Source organism: Melozone crissalis, unplaced genomic scaffold, assembly GCF_028551555.1.
Source record: "Melozone crissalis strain CALT ecotype California unplaced genomic scaffold, PUWL_Pcris_2 ptg000033l_1, whole genome shotgun sequence".
Lineage (NCBI taxonomy): Eukaryota > Metazoa > Chordata > Aves > Passeriformes > Passerellidae > Melozone > Melozone crissalis.
In genome coordinates this window covers 15,245,424-15,264,304 of record NW_026535811.1, presented here as the reverse complement: position 1 = coordinate 15,264,304, position 18,881 = coordinate 15,245,424, and the positions used below count along the sequence as shown (strand labels likewise).

The 18,881-nt window shown below is 42.8% G+C and overlaps 1 protein-coding gene across 2 annotated transcripts; it reads left to right on the top strand.

Moving 5' to 3' along the window:
• Nucleotides 1-195: 195 nt before the first annotated feature.
• Nucleotides 196-18,216, top strand: DNAI7 (dynein axonemal intermediate chain 7). 2 transcript variants are annotated; one of them, XM_054282030.1, is made up of 16 exons: nucleotides 196-203; nucleotides 658-672; nucleotides 2,636-2,666; nucleotides 3,606-3,697; nucleotides 4,612-4,713; nucleotides 6,960-7,097; nucleotides 7,795-7,941; nucleotides 8,970-9,073; nucleotides 10,352-10,631; nucleotides 12,341-12,446; nucleotides 14,707-14,864; nucleotides 15,521-15,665; nucleotides 15,912-16,126; nucleotides 16,726-16,893; nucleotides 17,069-17,182; nucleotides 17,756-18,216. In XM_054282030.1, the coding sequence occupies exons 1-16, from the start codon at nucleotides 201-203 to the stop codon at nucleotides 18,029-18,031; spliced, it is 2,094 nt and encodes a 697-aa protein (XP_054138005.1). In that variant the 5' UTR covers nucleotides 196-200; the 3' UTR covers nucleotides 18,032-18,216. The 2 variants fall into 2 exon arrangements, with proteins under 2 accessions (XP_054138005.1, XP_054138004.1); XM_054282029.1 differs by lacking the exons at nucleotides 196-203; nucleotides 658-672 and having other exon boundaries at nucleotides 2,543-2,666.
• Nucleotides 18,217-18,881: the final 665 nt, after the last annotated feature.

The window sequence follows — 18,881 nt, the reverse complement described above, 5'->3', positions numbered from 1 at the left end:
GGAGCCTGAGGGACACGGGCACCGCCATCCGCGGCGGCATTGCATCTTGAGGGACACGGGCACTGGCGTCCTGAGGGACACGGCCACGGGCACCGCCACCTGCGGCGGGATCGCATCCTGAGGGACACGGGTACCGCCACGGGCACCGTCACAGGCACCGGCGTCCTGAGGAACGCGGGCACCGCCACCCGCGGCAGGCCATGGTGGGGCAGGGAAGGGGCCTGGGTACGGGTTACATGGTGGGATGGGGAAGGATGAGGTGTGGAGTAAAGCGGGGTGTTCTTGTGAGCTGCCCAAGTCCCGGGAGGTGGGAGAAAGGCTTTGAGGATGAAAGAAGCACCCGAGGGCCGCGTTGTCTGTTGTGTGAGCCCCGGTGTGAGCCCTTGGCCGTGGGTTGCTGCTGTGGCTGCTCCGTGTGGAACCAGCCGGGAGGCGGCTCACACTTTGTTGCTAGAATGGCTCCGTGGTAAAAAACTTCATTCCAAGAGTCATATATTAGTGGCTAATTTTCTGCAGAATTGGAATTCTTGTCATTATAGTTTTTCAATAGATGATCCCATCCAATTTTAACAAAATAATACTATCTTTTTAATTATTCCTTCCATACATTGTTTTCTGATGTTCTCTTTCCTTTTTTTCCCCCTTCTGATCTTTTAGGCTCCAAAAAAAAAGGTAGGTGGGCAGAAACACGCTGTAGTTCACTGTTGTGTTTATTTTTTTATCCGATTTTTTTGGTTTTTTCCTGAGGCAGCTGGCCAGGGTTAATGAATCTGAAGGGGGAAGAGGCGTCTCCAGGGCACCGAGCTTTTGTGCCTAGAGCAGGGAAGCCAAATGTTCCTGCAGCGCTGCTGGAGGGAGCATGGCCAGCGCAGCCACTGCTTGTTTGGCTTGGCAACGGGTATCCAGGCAGAGAGACGCTGTCCTGGCTCTGTCCCCGCCATGAGGTGGCAGCAGGAGCAGGGAAGTGACTGTCCCCCTGTCCCCTGGGCTCTGGTGGGGCCGCACTTCCAGTGCTGTGTCCGGTTCTGGGCCCCTCAGTGCAAGATGGACATAGAGGGGCTGGAGCATGTCTAGAGAAGGGAAGGGAGCTGGGCAGGGGGCTGGAGCACCAGGTACAGCTGTGAGGGTGACCCTGGAGAAAAGGAGGCTCTGGACGGACCTTCTGGCTCTCTACACCTCCCTGACAGGAGGGGGCAGCCGGGGGAAATCAGGCTCTGCTCCCAGGGAACAAGGGACAGGAGGTGAGGAATGGCCTCAAGCTGTGCCAGGGCGGGTCAGGTTGGACATCAACAGGAATTTCATCACGAAAGGTTTGCCAAGCATTGGAAGGGGCTGCCCAGGGAAGTTTGGAGTTGCCATGCCTGGAGGTGTCCAAGGAAGGCCTGGACATGGCACTCAGTGCTCTGGGCTGGGGGACAATGTGGGGATTGGGCACAGCTTGGACTTGATGATCTTGGCGGCCTTTTCCAACCTTCTGGGATTCTGTTATTTGAGCCACAGGCTAGACACAGAATAAGGGGGCTGAAGGGAGAACAGGCAGAAGTCCATGGGAAACTGAGTTGCATAAATTGGTCCTGTAGGTTGTCCTTAATTCAGTGATAATGAATTTATCTACCCCTCCCCAGCTGTGCATCTCACTCTTCTCAGTGCTCTGTTAAGTCATAGGAATGTGAAAAGAAATTGACTAAAACTTGATTTAAAGTAATTGAAACAAGCAGGTTTTCCATTTTCAGTTTGTTTGTTTGTTTATTTATTTATTTATTTTTCAAAATGAAAATAACAAATTCTTCCCTGAAATCCTAATGGATAGCAGTGTGAGTTTTACTGACTCTATTTTGGGATAATTTTGCAAATGAATGCTTAGGTACTAAATGCAATAAGATGCACTCAGACTCTGGTGACACTTAATTGTCACCATTGTATATTTGTCCCAGCTTCATGGCAATCTCTGTACTCAAAGCTGCATTTATATATATATATTTATGCCAGTGCATTTATTGCCATGCCAAGTAGTGTGAAGTGAACAAGTAGTTATTTATATCTGAATGTGTGATAGTCAAAATCAGTGTGAAATAAGTGTGTGTGAAGAAGGAACAGTGGTCAGATACTTTCTGAGAACCTCAAATTTAAAATATAGTTACTCTAGGATATGCTGGAGGTGAACAGTGAACTGTCTGGAGCGAGATTTTATAACAGAAAAGCGATTTCTTTGCTATTTTTTCTTGTAAATTAGATGCTTCTCAATGCCAGGCTTGTCCCAAAATACATTTTCCAGTATTTCCTAGAATGTTTGAAGTTGTAGCATCTACTTTCTTAGCAGATCTTCCTGCTCTTCAATTTCTACATTAAACCAAAAAATTTTAATACTCTTGTGTTGTGGCTGTGTTAGGGAATGTCTAGCATAGAAAAATGCATTAATTTTAAGACCTTATCATAAAAAAGAGAAGGAAAAAAATTTTCAGAATGTGCATTAGCATTCTGGGGCCTTGGCTGTCTAGAGAGGGTAAAATCTTAATTGAAGGATCACATTGGAAGGGCAAAGTTATAGAGTTATAAAACTGCCAAAGTGTATTAAATAATACTAACATTTGCTTTCTTCTCCCTTACTGCAAACATGAAATTCAATGGCAAAAAGGGAAAGAAAGGAAAGGCAGCGAGGCTGAAAGGTACTGTGCACTTCATTTCGAGGGAATGTGATGGACAAACTGTTAATTTTAAATAAATGGACGGGAGGCCCTGAACTAGATGTGAATTGCTGTCTCTGTTTCACAAATGGCAATGTTCTTCCCTCTTTCCTGGTGTGACCAAACTCCCTGTTCCTTGATGCTGCCCCTCCCTTCCCTATCAGAGCAATTCTCTTCTCTAGTGATTCCTACTACAATTAGCAAACTGGGAAGAATTAACTTGCCATTAACCCATCCTGGTGGGGGCTTGGGCATGCTGTGACTGCCAGGAAGTGACTGCCAATCACTGGTGAGCTTTTGTGGTGAGAGTGGAAGGCTCAGGTGGGCACGGACAGATTTGGGAGCTGCTGCTGCTCTTGCCTCAGTGCAGCACACACTTGACATGATTTACTTGGAGGTGATGACATCGAGTCACTGTTTGGGGACATCTGGATGGCACACAGGCTGTGCCATCTTAGGCTGAAGGCTTAGAGGTGGAATCAGTTCTAGTTTTCACATCCTCTCTAATTTTCTAGTCCCTATGGCAGCAAAGAGAAGCCAGGGCTGTGGAGTAGCAGATCCTGAAGTGGATTTCAATGAACAAACAGCTGTAAAATTGAAATTGTAGGAAAGAAGAAGAGGAATTTGGGATTAAAGCACTGAGTTTCACTCAAGACTTTGGATTGAGAACCTGTGTCCATTGAAGCTGCTGATGGAGAGAGCACTTGCACACTGATGGGGCAGTGCCAGAGACAGTGTGTTTTTGTAGTACTCAAATAAATTTGGATCAATCTTCATATGGGAGATTTCTGTGCAGTGAAAGATAAACATTTATGTTGCTCATTTTATAGTGGTTTTCTCATGAGAGCTGGTAACCAAATAATCTCTTAGATTGTATTTAGGAAAGCATAGTTATGCCCTTGATCTCTTCCCAATCCTCAGCTGAAGCCCTGTTACGAGCTCAACAAGAAGAAGAAGCAAGACTTGAAAGGGAGAGACTGTATCGAGAGCTCGTGGAAAGGCTCGAGGCAAAGGTTGGTCTTTTACTCAATGAAAAAACCTATTCCTATTTCTGAACTTGAGACAAGACCAGTGATTTATAGGAATCCATTTCCTTATGCACTTATTGTTGGGAACAATATTGAGGAGATTTTCCAGTTCTGATAAATTTAAATACATTACCTTTTGTCATATGTGTTTCTTAAGTTTGGTTAAGTGCATTTTTTTTTATTTCCCCTTTCCACTGTGCTTTTAATTGAATATATTTTTCATATTCCCCATGAGGATATTTGGTACAAATTCCTAATTGGTTCCCTGGTCAGGCAGATACAGTGATTTGTATTTGTATTTATATATATGTGTGTGTGTACTAGACTATGTATATTTATTTTTCTGACCAGTCTGGCATTCAGAACAAAAACTGATTGGTAATAGATAAATACTTTTGTGTTTAAAAAGAAAAAAACCTGAGATTTACAGCAAACTAAATTTTTTTGAAAGAGTCACTCTTGTCTACTCCTCTTGTACTTCACAGAATATTTTTTTCCTCCTAGGGAGAAGATGGCCTTAAAATAATAAAAACTAAAAGGGAAAAAATAAAACAATCTTGCATGTTTTTTCCAAATTATCCTTACATATTGTAGCAGCTCCCATTAGAGCTGGCTCCAGGAGGCTGATATGGAAACTGTTGAAGTGAGAGGTTGCAATCATATGTGACATTATGTTTATCATGTGGCTCAGCAGCTACTGTGATGACAATAACATATTTCAAACTACTGCAGTCTTCTCAAATGGATGTTTCATAAAAAAACCCAAGTTTTCAGTGTTTGGATTTGTTTAAATAACAACTCATTCAAATATCCCCAATTTGTTTCTTCCATGTGAAATAATTGTAAGAAATAAGCCAAATATTTCACTGCTCTGTTTGGTATGTGTATTTTTTTAACAGTATGAAGGAGAGAGGGAGTCTGAACTAGCCCAACATAATTCACTTGCACAGAAGTTTCTTTCTGCAAAGCAGTGGAAAATGGATTACAGAGAACAAGCCAAGGTAAGTTTTCTTGCCAAAATCTGCCCAGAGGTTTGGCAAGGAAGAGACTTCAGGAGCTTCCAGTTCTTGAATGTGTGTGAGTGCTATGACAGCATTTTGAATTCCATCTCAAAGCAGTGACAGGCCATGCTCACTGTCTTATCTTCTGTGCTTTGGAGCACACAGAAAGGAAATGTGGGCAAAGAGGAGCCTGTTTGGTGATCAAAGTATCATTGCCCCACACCTCACCCCAACAGTCACAAGCACCTGTAATTTCAGATGTTCTGGTACCTGTTCTTCCTCTTTTATTTCTTTAATTCATTCTGCTTTTAACCATTTCACCAAAAAAGTTCTGTCAGAGCTTAAAAAGAAATTCTGTAGAGCATTTGTTTCAGTGGCTCCTGGATATCACAGGTCATCATTCAGAGAGAGGTTTGCCAGATTTTTGAAGAATGTGGCACAAACCCAGGTCAGGGCTGGAAATGTCTGAAAATGCAGCTAAAAGTTGATGTCTGCAGTTTAGGGTGACATCCATGGTGGCTGTATCGGCATCCAATGGCATTTTGTACCTGTCAAGTTCAATTTGAAGTGGTAAGGTGTGGAAATACAGCAGATTTCACTCTTGAGAATCTTGCAGACACATCACTCAGTAGCAGTCTGATCATGACATTTGGTCAGGTAAGGGACCAAAGGTCTAATATCCTACAGGCCTGTGGACACAAGGATTTTGTCTTTGTCTTGTTGTTGCTTAATCCTGTTAAAGTCTCTGCAGAACAACTCCACAATCATGTTGGATAAATCATGTTAGAGAGGACTTCTGAAATTCCTGCAGTTCAACCTCCTGCACCAGAGCAAAGTCTGAAGTTAAATCAAGGTGCTCAGTTGGGTTTTGAAATATTTAAAAGTTGGAGGTACCACAGCATCTTTGCCAGCTTTACCACTCTCACTGTAACCATTTTTCTCTGAATGCAGTTGGCATTTCCCAGTTGCAGCTTGTGATCATTGCCAGCTGTTGTTTGTGGATGTTTTTGACAAACTAGAACAATTGATTTTAAAATGAGTCTGATAAAACATTGGTAGATTATGGGAAATACCAGAGTTTCTTTTAGTCTGTTGTTAAGATTATTTAGCATAAAATAAATATATGATACCAAATACTGAGTTTCCACATCTATTTCTGATGAATTTCAATTTAGATGAAGACATGCATTTACAACTTACCATGAAATTTACCCTTTTTCTCAAAAAAATGCTGTTACTTCTAAGAATGTGATGATAAAAGTGAAGTTCTCTTTTAAGTGCAAAGATGTACAAAAAAGAAATCAGATGTTTTACTACTGAAAATTGATCACTCTTCTATACAGGAGTTTCCAGTGCACTCAGCACTCCCCTATTGTTGCTTTGTTTGAAGTCAGTGGGAATGCTGCTGGAAGTTGTTGGGAATGCAATCCTGTAAGTGCTTTGCTTTAGAAGATACATTTTCCTTTGCAATGCAATTTTCAGCAGCATGAGGTTATTAATCTTCACAGCATACAGGGGGGAAATGTTTTCTTAATATCCTATTCTATGGATGAAAAAAATTCCATTATGGGTGATAAATTGATGCCATGAGCCAATGTTAGGCTTATGTTTGGCATTAAGTGGGTTTAGTCTGCCACTGATTTTTTCCTTCCACCTCTTATAGGAATGACCAAGAATTGATTTGAAAATAAAATTATTTTTAAAAAGCCCTGATCTAGGATTTCACATTCCTACCAGAGGTTTCTGCAACAGGATAATTGATGCGGGTAAGGGAGAGGAAATCTCCTTCAGAGGCAGAGAAAGGAGGAGTAAATGTGTTGCAGTGGAGGCTCTTAATCAACTTTATTGCCAGTGTAGGGATTTTCAGTTTTCTTGGCAGAATCTGATCCGAGACCCACCTGCCTCTTCCACCTGCATCTTCCTCGTTTCTGTTCTCAGTCATTTTATTCTTCCAGCCCCTCCCTTGTGGCAGGCACTGAATTCATTGCTTTTGTGGAGCAGAGCAGAACCCACTGATAAATAGGTATGAACTAGTGTGAGGTGGGCAGAAGCATCTTAACACATTAATATCAAAATAAACCTTTTTTTCCTGGCATAGGAATAACAAACCAGGTGGTGTTAGAATCCTGTTTAGATGCAGGTGTGGATTTGTCACTCTAATACATTTGTCTTTCAGAATCCTCCTTTTTCTTGTAATAGCAGTGTGCAGCACACCTGTATCCACTTTTCTCTGCACTCTCCTGCAGTGGGAGCACTACCTGAGCTGTGATGGGACTCCTGACCCCACTGTGCCTCAGGAAATCAACACTTTCATGAGCTTGTGGTGTGATGAGCAGGATCAGGATGTTCAGCTTGTGATGGAGAAGGGGGAAGTGGTGCTGCATGTAAGTGTTTAAATGTGTATTTCAGTTTAACATATCCTTAACAGCCCTCTCTAACTCTATTTTCCCATTTTTCAATTTTTCTATTTTTCCTAAATTAGAGCTGTGTTGTTAACCCTGAAGAAGATGTGTATTGACTTTCAATATGCATTTAAGGGATTTTTGCTGTATTTCTTACACTGAGGTCTAGCATTCCAACACCCATACTCCCTTCCATTTTAAACCAGAGCATAAAGCTCATGTCAGATATAAATGCTTTGGTGGGCAACAGCCTCATTTTGTAACACTTGAACCAGTAAAATGTTATGTAAGAGCGAAAGTTCCCAGAATTGATTTTTACCAACAGAAGTCACCAGCCATTGATAGCATGTGAAGCAATTTTTAGCAATCTGTGCCTGCTCTGTAAATTCAGGATTTTATTTTCATTTATTCTGACTTTATGTTGTTTTTCAGAAAGTTAAATGGGGTCTTCTGCAAACTGGGGGGGAAAGTTGCATATGTAATACAGGTTTCCTTGCGTTGGTTTGATTCTTAGTTAGATTTCTTATCTGTCTATTAAAAAAAGAAAAAGGGTTATTTTTCTGACCAAAATCTGTTTAGATGCAAAGGAAGTAGGTTTGCCTCATTTTTCATGACAGAACACACAATATGTTACAGATGGTGTCAAAACAAATACTTTTCCCGTGTAAATGTTTTCTAGTTGATTGAGAAGCTGGAGTTTCTGCTGTTGGAGACAGCACCAGAAGACATCACAGATGAAAAACAAGAGCAGTACCTGCAAGTTATTCTGCAATTGCAGGATCTGCTTCACCAGAAATACAGTGATGCTACCCAGAGCCTGCTCAAAGTGAGTGAGGTTTTCTGCTTCAAAGCTGTGATTTGTGCACATAAGTTAACACCAAATGTCCTTCAATGATGCTTGGCTCTGTTTGGTCCTAAACTGGCACAGAGATGAGTCTGTGAGTTTCCAAATCATGTTTATAGCACTCACCAGACTTTGTAATCACTCAAAACTCCTGAAAATCTGAACTTTACAGTGGAAAATCTCATCATTAAGTCAGACAAGAATAAACTACTGGGAAATTTGATGAGACTTGGGCATAATGAAAACAAGAAGTCCTGTATAAAATTTGTTGACTGTACCAAAAAATTGTAGATGTGAAAATCACCTCATAAGGTTGCCTTGTACACATTTTTTTAATTCAAGATCACGTAATTAAAATATTTTTGAAACTAAGATCTTGGGAAAGGTGAAGAGTACTCAAACAAGAAAATGAAATTGTGCTGGAGAGTCAGTTTTCTGAGCTGCATGTGTAGGTAGTGACCTTTCTATTTCAAGAATAATAATCATATATATAAAGTATGTTTAGCAAAGGAATATGAGTGAAATAGTGAACCAGTTGTATGGGCACAGACAAACCCCCCTGCAAATTAAGAAGTGTTAAATTCTTGTTTACTGAATTTAGGATTAAGCTCCCAAGAGGATTAGTATTTCACAAGTTTGATGCTGCCTAAATGATAAAATAATCTGTACAGTGCATCTGGGGTAGGAGTCCATTATTGCTCAGTAAATCCTCTTTTTGTTTGTTTTTTATAATTTATCCTGAGAATTAGGGAAGTAATGGAAGAACCCATATTTGGCAGTACTTGGCTCACAGAATTTATGAAGTCAGAGAAATAAAAGCAGTGTAGTTCAAATTTTAAGCAACAAATTTGAGTTTATAACTGTTGTGCTTTAATATATAAAGACAACACAACTGGCCTTGGTCTGGTGTCTTTTCATTCTTACATGTATTTATTTATTTATTCAAGTAAATGTAGGTAAATCACAGTGAAATAAATAACAAATGATTTCATTGGCTTTTTTCTTTGTAGATAGCTAGTATGTATGAAGATTCTGAGAGTGGGAATATGCACACAGTCCTAAAGGATAAAAATGTTACTTTCTGTCTTTGGGCCAATCTGAAGATGAAAGTAAGGTACAGCACACTGAAATTATTAATTTGGAATGTGGTCTGGCTTTGTTGAGTAAACACTAAGAATCAATTTCTCATAATCTTTTTTTTGTTGTTGAATAGCATCCATTCTGCAGGCTCTCAGTGCTGGCTGCTGCTAAGGAGGGGTTTAGAGATATATAAATTTCTTTCTTAAAATGCAGCAGCAGAACCCTGTCACTGACAGAAGAAATTTGGAAGAAAAACAGTAAAGCTCATGCAGAGAATTGAAATTCCTCTGGAAGCAGTGTTTCTTGCTGATACATTTAATATTTTCTGAGTTGTTGCAGTTGCTTGCAAAGCAGTGAATGATACTTTGTGCTCAGTTAGAGAAAATATTTTAGAGCCTGGGATACACTATCATTTCTGAATCTAAGTTTTGTGTTTTTATTGGATTGCCATATAAATGGTACATTTTCAAAATGAGATTTTTGAGCAGACTTCCTACTCCCACTCATAAACATAAGGAATAAGTTATTAAAAGCTTGACTAAGGACCTGTTGTTGTGAGTTTTGTTAAGATGAGTAGAAAGGTGAGTGCTGAGCATTGTCAGACTGACCTGCAGGAAGAACCTGTATGGGTTCAGTGTTAAAGCCTTGTGGGCAGCAGAGAGATTCATTTAAAATATTCAACCAACAATTAAAAGCTAGGTGTTGCTTTACTGGAAGATTTTAGAACTTGTGACAAGCTTATCTTATTCAAAAGTAAGTATTGTTTGAATTATTTTGAAAGAGAGAGTGATGTAACACAGACAGCTGTGCAGGGATTTTCCCAATAAATTAGTCAGTTTTCCCAGGAATGTAGTTTCTAGAAGAGCTGCCATCTGATCCTGCCTCATTGTCATCTTGTCAAGACTTAGTTTGAAACTTCTGATCCCCTTGATGCAGCTGTGGCTTTGCTGCAGGGTCTCACAGAGAAATGCTGTGGGATGGCACTGCAGCAAATCCCAGCAGAGAGGTGACATTGTGAGGAATCCCAGCAGAGATGTGACATTTGTGAGGAATCCCAGCAGAGAGGTGACATTGTGAGGAATCCCAGCAGAGAGGTGACATTGTGAGGAATCCCAGCAGAGCTGTGACATTGTGAGGAATCCCAGCAGAGAGGTGACAATGTGAGGAGTCCCAGCAGAGATGTGACATTGTGAGGAATCCCAGCAGAGATGTGACATTGTGAGGAATCCCAGCAGAGATGTGACATTGTGAGGAAGCACCGATGCGGTGCTGCCGTGTGCCCAGGCCCTGTGCTGTGTCCCTGCCCCTGCAGGTACAAGGACCACGTGTTCCAGGAGGCGGGGCACGCCTTTGAGCTGCCCATGTCGCTGGCTCTGAGCAGCGTGGCCGTTCGCGTGCTGTACACCCGCTACGACCACGTGTCCCCGCTGTGGGTGCAGTGCCAGGGGCTGCCGAGGCAGGAGGGCCCCGCCACCCTGGAGCCAGCTGAGCAGCCACAGGACACTGGGCGAGGATCAGGAGAGGAGGAGGAGGAAGGCACGGAAGAACCCAGCGTGCCTGCTGCAGAAAAAACGGGTTCTAAGGGCAGAAAGGTGGGTAAAAACCTCCTCAAAGGATACCCTGCGCTGCTCTTAACTTCAGGCTCAGTCACAGTGTTCTGTGCAGGACAGCCAAATCCTTAAGTGTTTCACAGGAAAAGGCAGCTTGTGTCAACAGTGTCATAGATCTTCTCAAGGGAATGCAAAGATGGGAAGTTTGGACGGGGTGTGCAGTTGGCATTTGGTTGGTGGTTTAAGAGAAGGATCGAGCATGAAGTGCCATTGCAAGATATTTCTGTAAATCTCTGGCAAAAATACAGATTAATGGATTCTGCTTCTGCAAAACTGACAGCCCCACAAAAATCTCAGCAGGAATCCAATTTTAGGGAAATTTGCAGCATGCAGACTAAGATTCAGAGTTCAACAGGTGTTGACTGTGAAGTGCCTGGCTGTTCCATGTCTGTGTGTTCACCCTTTGCTGTTAGAGCCTTTTCAAATATGATTTCTGCCTGTCCTCTTCCTCAGCTCTCTTCCATGGAGTATGTTGGCTCTAGGTGTGATGGAGGTTGCTGTGTTTTGTGCTGTCTGTACTGCATTTGGGGTTTTCACTCTGTGTATTTATCTGTGACTTTCAGATAAATGCCCTGTGTTCTCTACCTAAAATGATGCAGAAATAGCTGACAAAACATCAAGTTTTAGGCCTTCTTACTATGTTTGGAGCAATTTCATGGGATAATATGAATGGAAGGGGACCCACGAGGGTCCTTGAGTCCAACTCTTAAGTGAATAAATTCTGGGATCCACACAGGGATCAAACAGGGATTGAACCTCTATCCATGATCATGGCTTTTCTCCTTTTCAGTCCCCAACACCTTTGTAATGAATCAGTGCTTGAAGCCCTGTTTCTCTTGGTTCCTTTTTTCTTTTTTTATATGACAAATCTTATCTTTTGGCACTTTTCACCCACATTTCTCCCACTTTCTTTAAGCTGCTTCATTTTATTCCCTCTCTTTTTCTTTCCCAGGTCTTGGGAGCTCTTTCTCTCAATCCATTTTGTGGATTTTCCTCTTCCCTCTGAAGGCTCCACTTCTCTCAGCTTCTGTCCTCTCACCTCCTGCCCTGTTTGAGGAGATGTGTGTTCTCCCCAATGCTGGCAGGCACAGAAGGTGCTGTGCCTCCAGAGGAGCTTGCTGTGGCATGGATGAGTTCCTGTCTGCATTGGATATTTGTCTGGAAACCCAGGGGATGTACCTTGAGCTTCCCCATATTGCTTGTGTAGATACAGTGAAATACAGTGTGAAAGGGAATAAATCTCCTGGGCCAGGCACAGGCCAAAGCTGCAGATGGGGCTCTGGCACAGTTTCACTGTTGGTTTGGATTCAGCCTCGACATGCATTTTACTGTGTGCCACTCTGCTGACTGTAGAATCAGCAAAAAGCACAAGTTTTGAGTGCATGCTCTGCTGAAAAAGTGTTGGGTGCTTGTTTGGTACTCAGGGAGCTCAAGATGGAATTTGCTGTGGAAATGAAGTAATTATTTTGTCTCTATCTCTAAATCCAGTTCCAAATCAGAGAGCACCTTTAATCAAAATATTTCTGATAGCTAGATAGAAATTATTTCTCTTAAAACCTTGACCCTGTAGCAAGATTGGTACAAATGTTTGTGTATCCCTTCTCCTTGGGCCCCCTTGGAGGAGGTGATACCTTCTTCTTCATTGTGTTTGTCTCTGACTAATGGAAAAATGTCTCTTGCTTTTTGTCTAGAAGAGTTCTGCCTCACTGAAGGAGACCAGCAATAACAAAGATGATATAAAGGAGACACAGGAGGATACTGAGAAGAATTCAGAAAATTTGGAGGAGCCATCACAAGGTATTTGGTTATTTTTTATGTGCAGCACTACAAAAGTACTTAGGCTCAGTATTTTATGTGTTAAAAATTCCCTGTGAGTGTGGGGAGGCCCTGGCACAGGGTGCCCAGAGAAGCTGGGGCTGCCCCATCCCTGGAAGTGTCCAAGACAGGATGGATGGGGTTTGGAACAACCTGGGGTAGGTGAAGGTGCCCAGGGGGCTGGAACTGGACTGAAAAGGTCCCTTCCAACCCAGGCCATTCCACGATCCATGGAAACACTGCAATATCTCCATGTGAATGGAGCAAAGTTTATAAATACAGGGATGTTTTGATAACACTTGGGGTTTGTTGACATTTCTATTAATGATTGTTAAATCATGTCTGGACATAACAGGACAGATAGGAAAATGGAGTTTGTCCCCATACATATTTTTATTTCTTTATGCTTATGGACATGTTTATCATGTTTAGATAGATATGTGTATTATTATACATGTGTTTATGGGTGAGACACACAATCTTTATGAATCTGCCAGGCTCTGGGGAGATTTACTTCCTCAGAAAATGATGATTCCAGTGCATATCATGGTAGGCATTGGTGTAGTGTGGGGTGGTACTGAGTATTACCTGAATGGTGCTTAAAGTGAGAGGGCCTAATTCTAGGAACTAAAACTCTTTGTCTCACAAAAGTTACAGATTTCTCCAGTGTTGTGATGTTGTCCTTAATAAGAATGTGTTTTCTTGTGGTACTGACTTAAATAAAACAACTGCAAACTGCTATTAGCATAATTTAGCTCCACTTTACAGCCTTTTTCTTCTGGTAAAAAAACAAACCATACCCCACAACACTGAGCACAGTCCAGAGAACCATTTGTCAGACTAGACCCTAACAGCAAGGTTTTCAAAAGAATATAAAGGACTTGGGCCTCATGTGGAGGAATTTGTATTTTATTTCTGTTAGGCTTTGAAAACCCCTACCACAGTATTAGATGAAGTGGATGTGCACAGATGTGCACAATTATACCTGAATGTTTTCCAGCTTTTTCATATGTTTTAATAAGGATAGAAGGAAAAAACTGCTTTTTCTGGCATGCTCATGGTTTGCAAACTCTTTCAATCATGTTTGAGAAGAGCAGTGAGAGGGTGCTCAGTTACCTTAAGTTGGAAACAAGGAGCCAGGTAAATGAGGGTTAAAAACCAGAAATGCAACAACAGAGAAGAGTGACAGTTTCTCTGGATTTACCCTTATTGTGCCTCTGTTAAGGAGATAAATTACCTTGGGACAATAAATAGTTTCTTTAGAAGATACTTATATATCTTTGTAATATTATTTTAAAAAAACAAGCTAAAGTGTAAGCTACCACTGTAAAATGCACCAAAATGTTTTTTCTACTTACTAAGTTTGTTGTTCAGAATAACTGTAAAAGCACATTATGGTGGTGTGTGATACAGTAGAGTAAAACCTCTGCAGAATGTAACTAAATCTGACATTAACACCATCTTCACTTTTTTTTTTAAGCTTGAAGACAATTTATAGAGAGCATTCTCATTTTTTGATATGGTCCTATTCTCTCAGAGCAAATTTCATACAAATTGGAGTAGCTGTTTTTACAGTATTGAACACCTTTTTCTTGATTCCTGTCAACAATAACTCCTCTCCTCCATGTGATGTTTTATGTGAGCTGGTTTTCTTTTTTAAAAAAAATATTCATGGCCATTTTTTCCAGTGTTTCTGCCTTTTACTAACATTTTCCAACTAATTAAACCTTAAGTTCATATGTTTGTTCTATATATGTAATTATGCATAGGAAAAAAAAAGGAATTATCTTTGTTATCTGCAAATTGTGTTTCATGTTAAATCCTCTTGCTCTTCCTAATTACCATGTCTTTCACCTTCAGCACATGACTTATATTTTTATATATCTCTTTATTAGCTTCATTTCTTTTCATATCAATACAATCTTACTAAACCTGCCTAGAATCTACGGTATTATTGTGCTTGTGAAATTCTTCTGTGGGTAACGATGGACTCATTCTGTCAGTAAAACCTTATTCCCACAGAAAGCACTTGGAACTGCAAATCCAAAAGCTCAGCCCCGGTCCCGAGTGCTTTTCCTTGCCCCGCCCCTGCTGTCCCGGTTCCAGGGACGCTGAGGAGCGCCAGCAGATGGGGCTGGAACGCTGCACAGGGAAGCGCTCCCGGCGCGGAGGGAACATGGGCACAGGGCGATGCCGGCGGGTCTGAGCTCCGCTGAGCTCCCGCTGTCTGCTGCACTTCCAGAGGAGGAGGCCCCGCTGCAGGAGGAGCCGGGAGGCGGAGAAGAGGCGCCGCGAGTTGTGGATTTGGAGCAGCTGGTGCCCGTGGGGGGCGTGTTCCACATCTCTGTCCTGCGGCTGCCGCCCCAGGCCCAGGACGTCGGGGACTGGATCATGGTGGAGGTGAGGGAGGACAGGGAGCAGCCCCTGGGGTTTGTCACTGCTGTCACATGCACTGCACACGAGTTCCTGACAGCAAACCGACCGGGCAAGGTTTGCAAATAACCAGTTTTTCACACGTGAAAGGTGGGAGCACAGTGGTACCAAACCCCACTGCTGGCTCAGCTCCAGGCCCTGCAGGCTGGCTGAGGACTGCGGGCGCTGGGTTCTGGTTTCCTCTAGCACCGACCTACCCCACAAAGGGCACTGTGGAGCTGGAAACCTTTAATAAGCACAATTCCCAAAAAGCCAAAGGCAGAGGGCAGGGGAAGAGGCCCAGGATGTTCATTCCCAGCCCCTGTGGCCTCCCGTTCCCTCTGGCCCTGTGGGACAGTGCAATCACAGCCGCCTTTGCCTGCCCTGCTCCCGCTGCCTGGGGCTCTGTGAGGAACGGCCGAGCCCCAGGCCCTGCCCTGAGGGCGCTGCAGCAGCTCAGGAGGGGCCCGGGGCCTCCCAGGGCTGCTCTTCCACTGCCTCCAAAGCCGGGCTTGGACACCTGCAGGGTTAGCCAACCATTTTAAATGGGTGTTAAAAAGCTTCGCAGTGTTAGATGAACTCAAAGAAAAAATCCTGCGTTTTCTGATAAACCCCTTATCTGTCCTTTTCCTCTCTTGCCAAAGCTGCTGGATGTTGGATTGGAGGAGTATCCATATTCCCCAGGAAAGGCTGAAGATGGCACACAGGAAGCAGTACAGATCACCCTGAGGCTCCCTGATAATGTGATTTATTTTAAAGTGCCTGTGCTAGCCCGATGGGATCCTGCAGGTCTGAACTGAAGACATAAATTTATTTCAAATTTGAATAGTGGAATTTATACGTGAGTCAGACTGCTGTTACAGTCCAGCTGTAAAGATAAGGGCCAGTTTGGAGCCCAGAAATAGTTTGGGGACTTGAATGTTAATTGATTTGGGGATTTTACATTTTCTTTTTATTACTACTTCTTTGGTTTGTTTTACTTCAGCATTGCTGCCAGAAGCCTTCCATGTACATCTTTCCATCCTCTTTGTCCAGGCCAATGGTGGAGAACTGATGGCATCAGCAAGATAACCTATGAAGCAGAAAAAAAGAGCATCACCTTCAGCATGGGTGGCTTTTCTACAGTAGCCCTTCTCCAGGATGCTCACCTGAACCTGCCCTATCAGGCCTGGGAATTGCACCCTACTGGTGTGGATGAAGGCCTGTTCACAATTACTGCAGTCTTTGCAACCATTCAGATACAAATTAAGGTACTGTCTATCATTTTTTAATCAAACATTTGCAGATAAACCCCCCCATAATTATTACAGTGTCCCTGATTAAGAATTTGGGATGCTTCTGTGAGAGCAATTTGAAACTCTCTTCCTTTCCAAGCATGCACTGGTTATTTAATTTCAGTTATTTACTATGAGAAATAGCACATTTCACATAGCAGAAATGTGCATTTGCTCTGGAAAGTTTCAGTCAGTGCTTTGCTGCTGGTTTTGCCTTGCTGCATTCAAGTCTGTTCCCCCTGCTAGAGAGCTGAAAAGTTCCTCTCTCCTCCAGCTCTACCAAGAGAAATACAGGGAGTTCTAGCAGCCCAGTACCCATGCTCCTTGTTTCTTCCCAAAGTTCAAGCTACTCATGATTATCCATCTGTTCATTGGTGTATAAATCAGTACACCAGGGTCATTTCTGATTCCTACACAAGGCTGGCTTTCTTCAGGATCTGTAAATGAAAGGTCACAGCCCAGAGTAGCAGATGATGTGGGTAATACCCAGCATAGCAAAAATATCAATATTTGAAGCCTAACCCAGAAAGGAGCTTCCATGACCAGTAAGTTGCTTTCACTGGTTTGTACAACAGGATAATCAGTGTATGTTGTCTTCAGTAGTGGTGGAAGAGAAGGAGGTGCTTTCCCACATCACAGGGAAGTGGATGAGTCCTGTTGCCCTCAGAGCAGCTTTGAAAAGAGCTGGAGTGAACATTTTCCCAGCAGAGCACTCTCCCAAGTATGTCCCTGTGCCCAGGAAGGTGAGTGCCAGAGGTTCCTGGTGGCTTTTCCCTGTTTTCACTCAGGTCAGCCTTTGCTGCCCTGGGAGCTGCTGTGCTGCCAGCTGAGGCAGGGCTGAGTAAAGCAGGCTCTGGCCCTGCTGGAGCACAGGGAGAGGAGAGAGATGTGTTTGTCTGGTTTGTGTTGTCTCTGCAGGGTCCCCTGGCAGAAGTGAGGGCCTATGAACAGATGGCTCTGCTGGCAGCTGCTTTTGCTTTTGCTCACAGCAAGTGGAACGGAGAAGCAGGGCCAGAGCAAGTCGTGTTCAAGGTTTGTGGAGTCCCAAAGTTCCAGGGCAGGCCAGCACTGAGCCCATCCCCAGTTAGAAACAATCAACTCACCCTGGTGGCTTCAGCCCCTGCCCCAGTTCAGTGTCACAGCCTGCCCCTGAGAGCTCTCAGGGACACAAACCTCAGCAGCAAAGACACTTGCTAAGGAAAATGGAACTGAAAAGTCACCAAGGGAGGCTTTAGCCTGAGCTGGGGTGACAGAGCGTCATGCTCTCCAGAGGCCCTTGAGAATCAGCTATCTGCTCTGCCAGCTTTGTAAAGAACTGCTGGGACTTTGTTCCTGCCTCTAGGGTTTCTTTTGCTCCCTGCTGCAGGGGGGGCAGTGAGCAACCTCTCTGCTGGTTTGTCTGCACCTGTGAACTAAAACACATGGTTAAAACTTCTGCCAGCCAGACAAACACCCCCAGGTGTGGCTGGAGAAAGGCAGCACACGCCCCTGTGAGAGCTGCAGTGGCTCTCTCACTCAGGTTAAATGCATGGGACACACAAATATTGCAATTTGTGCTCTGACAGTGGCACAGGCTTCACCTCAGTGCATTTCTTCCTGCAACAGGTGAGTGAACATCTGACAGCAGGTTCTGCCAAAGGCAGCCACTGGTCTCTCTTGATGTTCGATGGTGAGAAAGTGCAACACCTCAAGCTCACTGAAACCAGTGAAGCTTTTTCAGAAGAGGTGCAAGAAGAGTCTGAATTTCACTCCACACTCTACCATATGGTCAAGGAGTCTGCCAGCAATGAAGCCATGGAAAAAGTGGAAAGAGCTGGCTGCATGTTCATTGATTCTGTGTATCAGCTGCTCCTTGCTACCAGAGTCTTAGCATTCTCTTAAATGCTGCATGCTTTCCTTCAAAAGTTTTCAATAAAGTTACATTTCAAGTCTTAAATCCTTTTCTAGTCAAAACCTTCAAACAGGTTCTAAAATGCAAACATTTTATCTTTGTTCAAGCAAAATAAATTCTTTATTCACTTGTGGCTAAACCACCTAGACATGTTTTATAGAAAAAAATTGAATGGTTGAAAGAGGGAATTAAGGGAAGAACTGCAACAAAACACAACTGGTGACCAATACCAAGTCTCCCTTAGAAGCTTGTCACAAAAGCATTTATACATACATACATATATATATACATATATATATATATTCACATATATATATACACACACACATATATATACATACATATACACATACACACACACACACACATATATATATATATATATATATATTTATGTAGTATTTTTCCATCTAGGACTGGTTTGCAACAATGCATCAAACCAGGACACACTTACTGCAGTGTAGCTGATGTCACAAATTGTTACAAATGAGGAACCACGGAGGGGACAGAACTACACTTCTTAACCCTTCCCTGCCCTAATTGAAGTATCTGCATCCATCCTCAGATGTCTGAATATGCAGCCCAGACACTGGAGGAGCATCTCTTCTGCAGGTTTGGATGCTGTTTGTGTATCACAATCCCAAAAAGCTGATCTTAATCACTGATTCTTTGTAATAAATTTATGCGTACAGTCAAATGAAGAATGCTTTGAAAGCCAAAAACTGCTACCTCTAATTAGGAAACATGCAGGAGCATGCCCCGAGCACTACACTTTATTTTTTACATTAAAAAAATCATCTCTGTAGGGTGGGAAAGGACATAGAGAAGCAAACATTTTAT

Coding starts and splice junctions, on each gene's coding strand:
- DNAI7 (XM_054282029.1), top strand. CDS start 2,615: ATGAAATTCAATGGCAAAAAGGGAAAGAAAGGAAAGGCAGCGAGGCTG. Junction 10,632..12,340: donor CGGGTTCTAAGGGCAGAAAG/GTGGGTAAAAAC, acceptor CTTTTTGTCTAG/AAGAGTTCTGCCTCACTGAA. Junction 16,127..16,725: donor CCATTCAGATACAAATTAAG/GTACTGTCTATC, acceptor TTTGTACAACAG/GATAATCAGTGTATGTTGTC.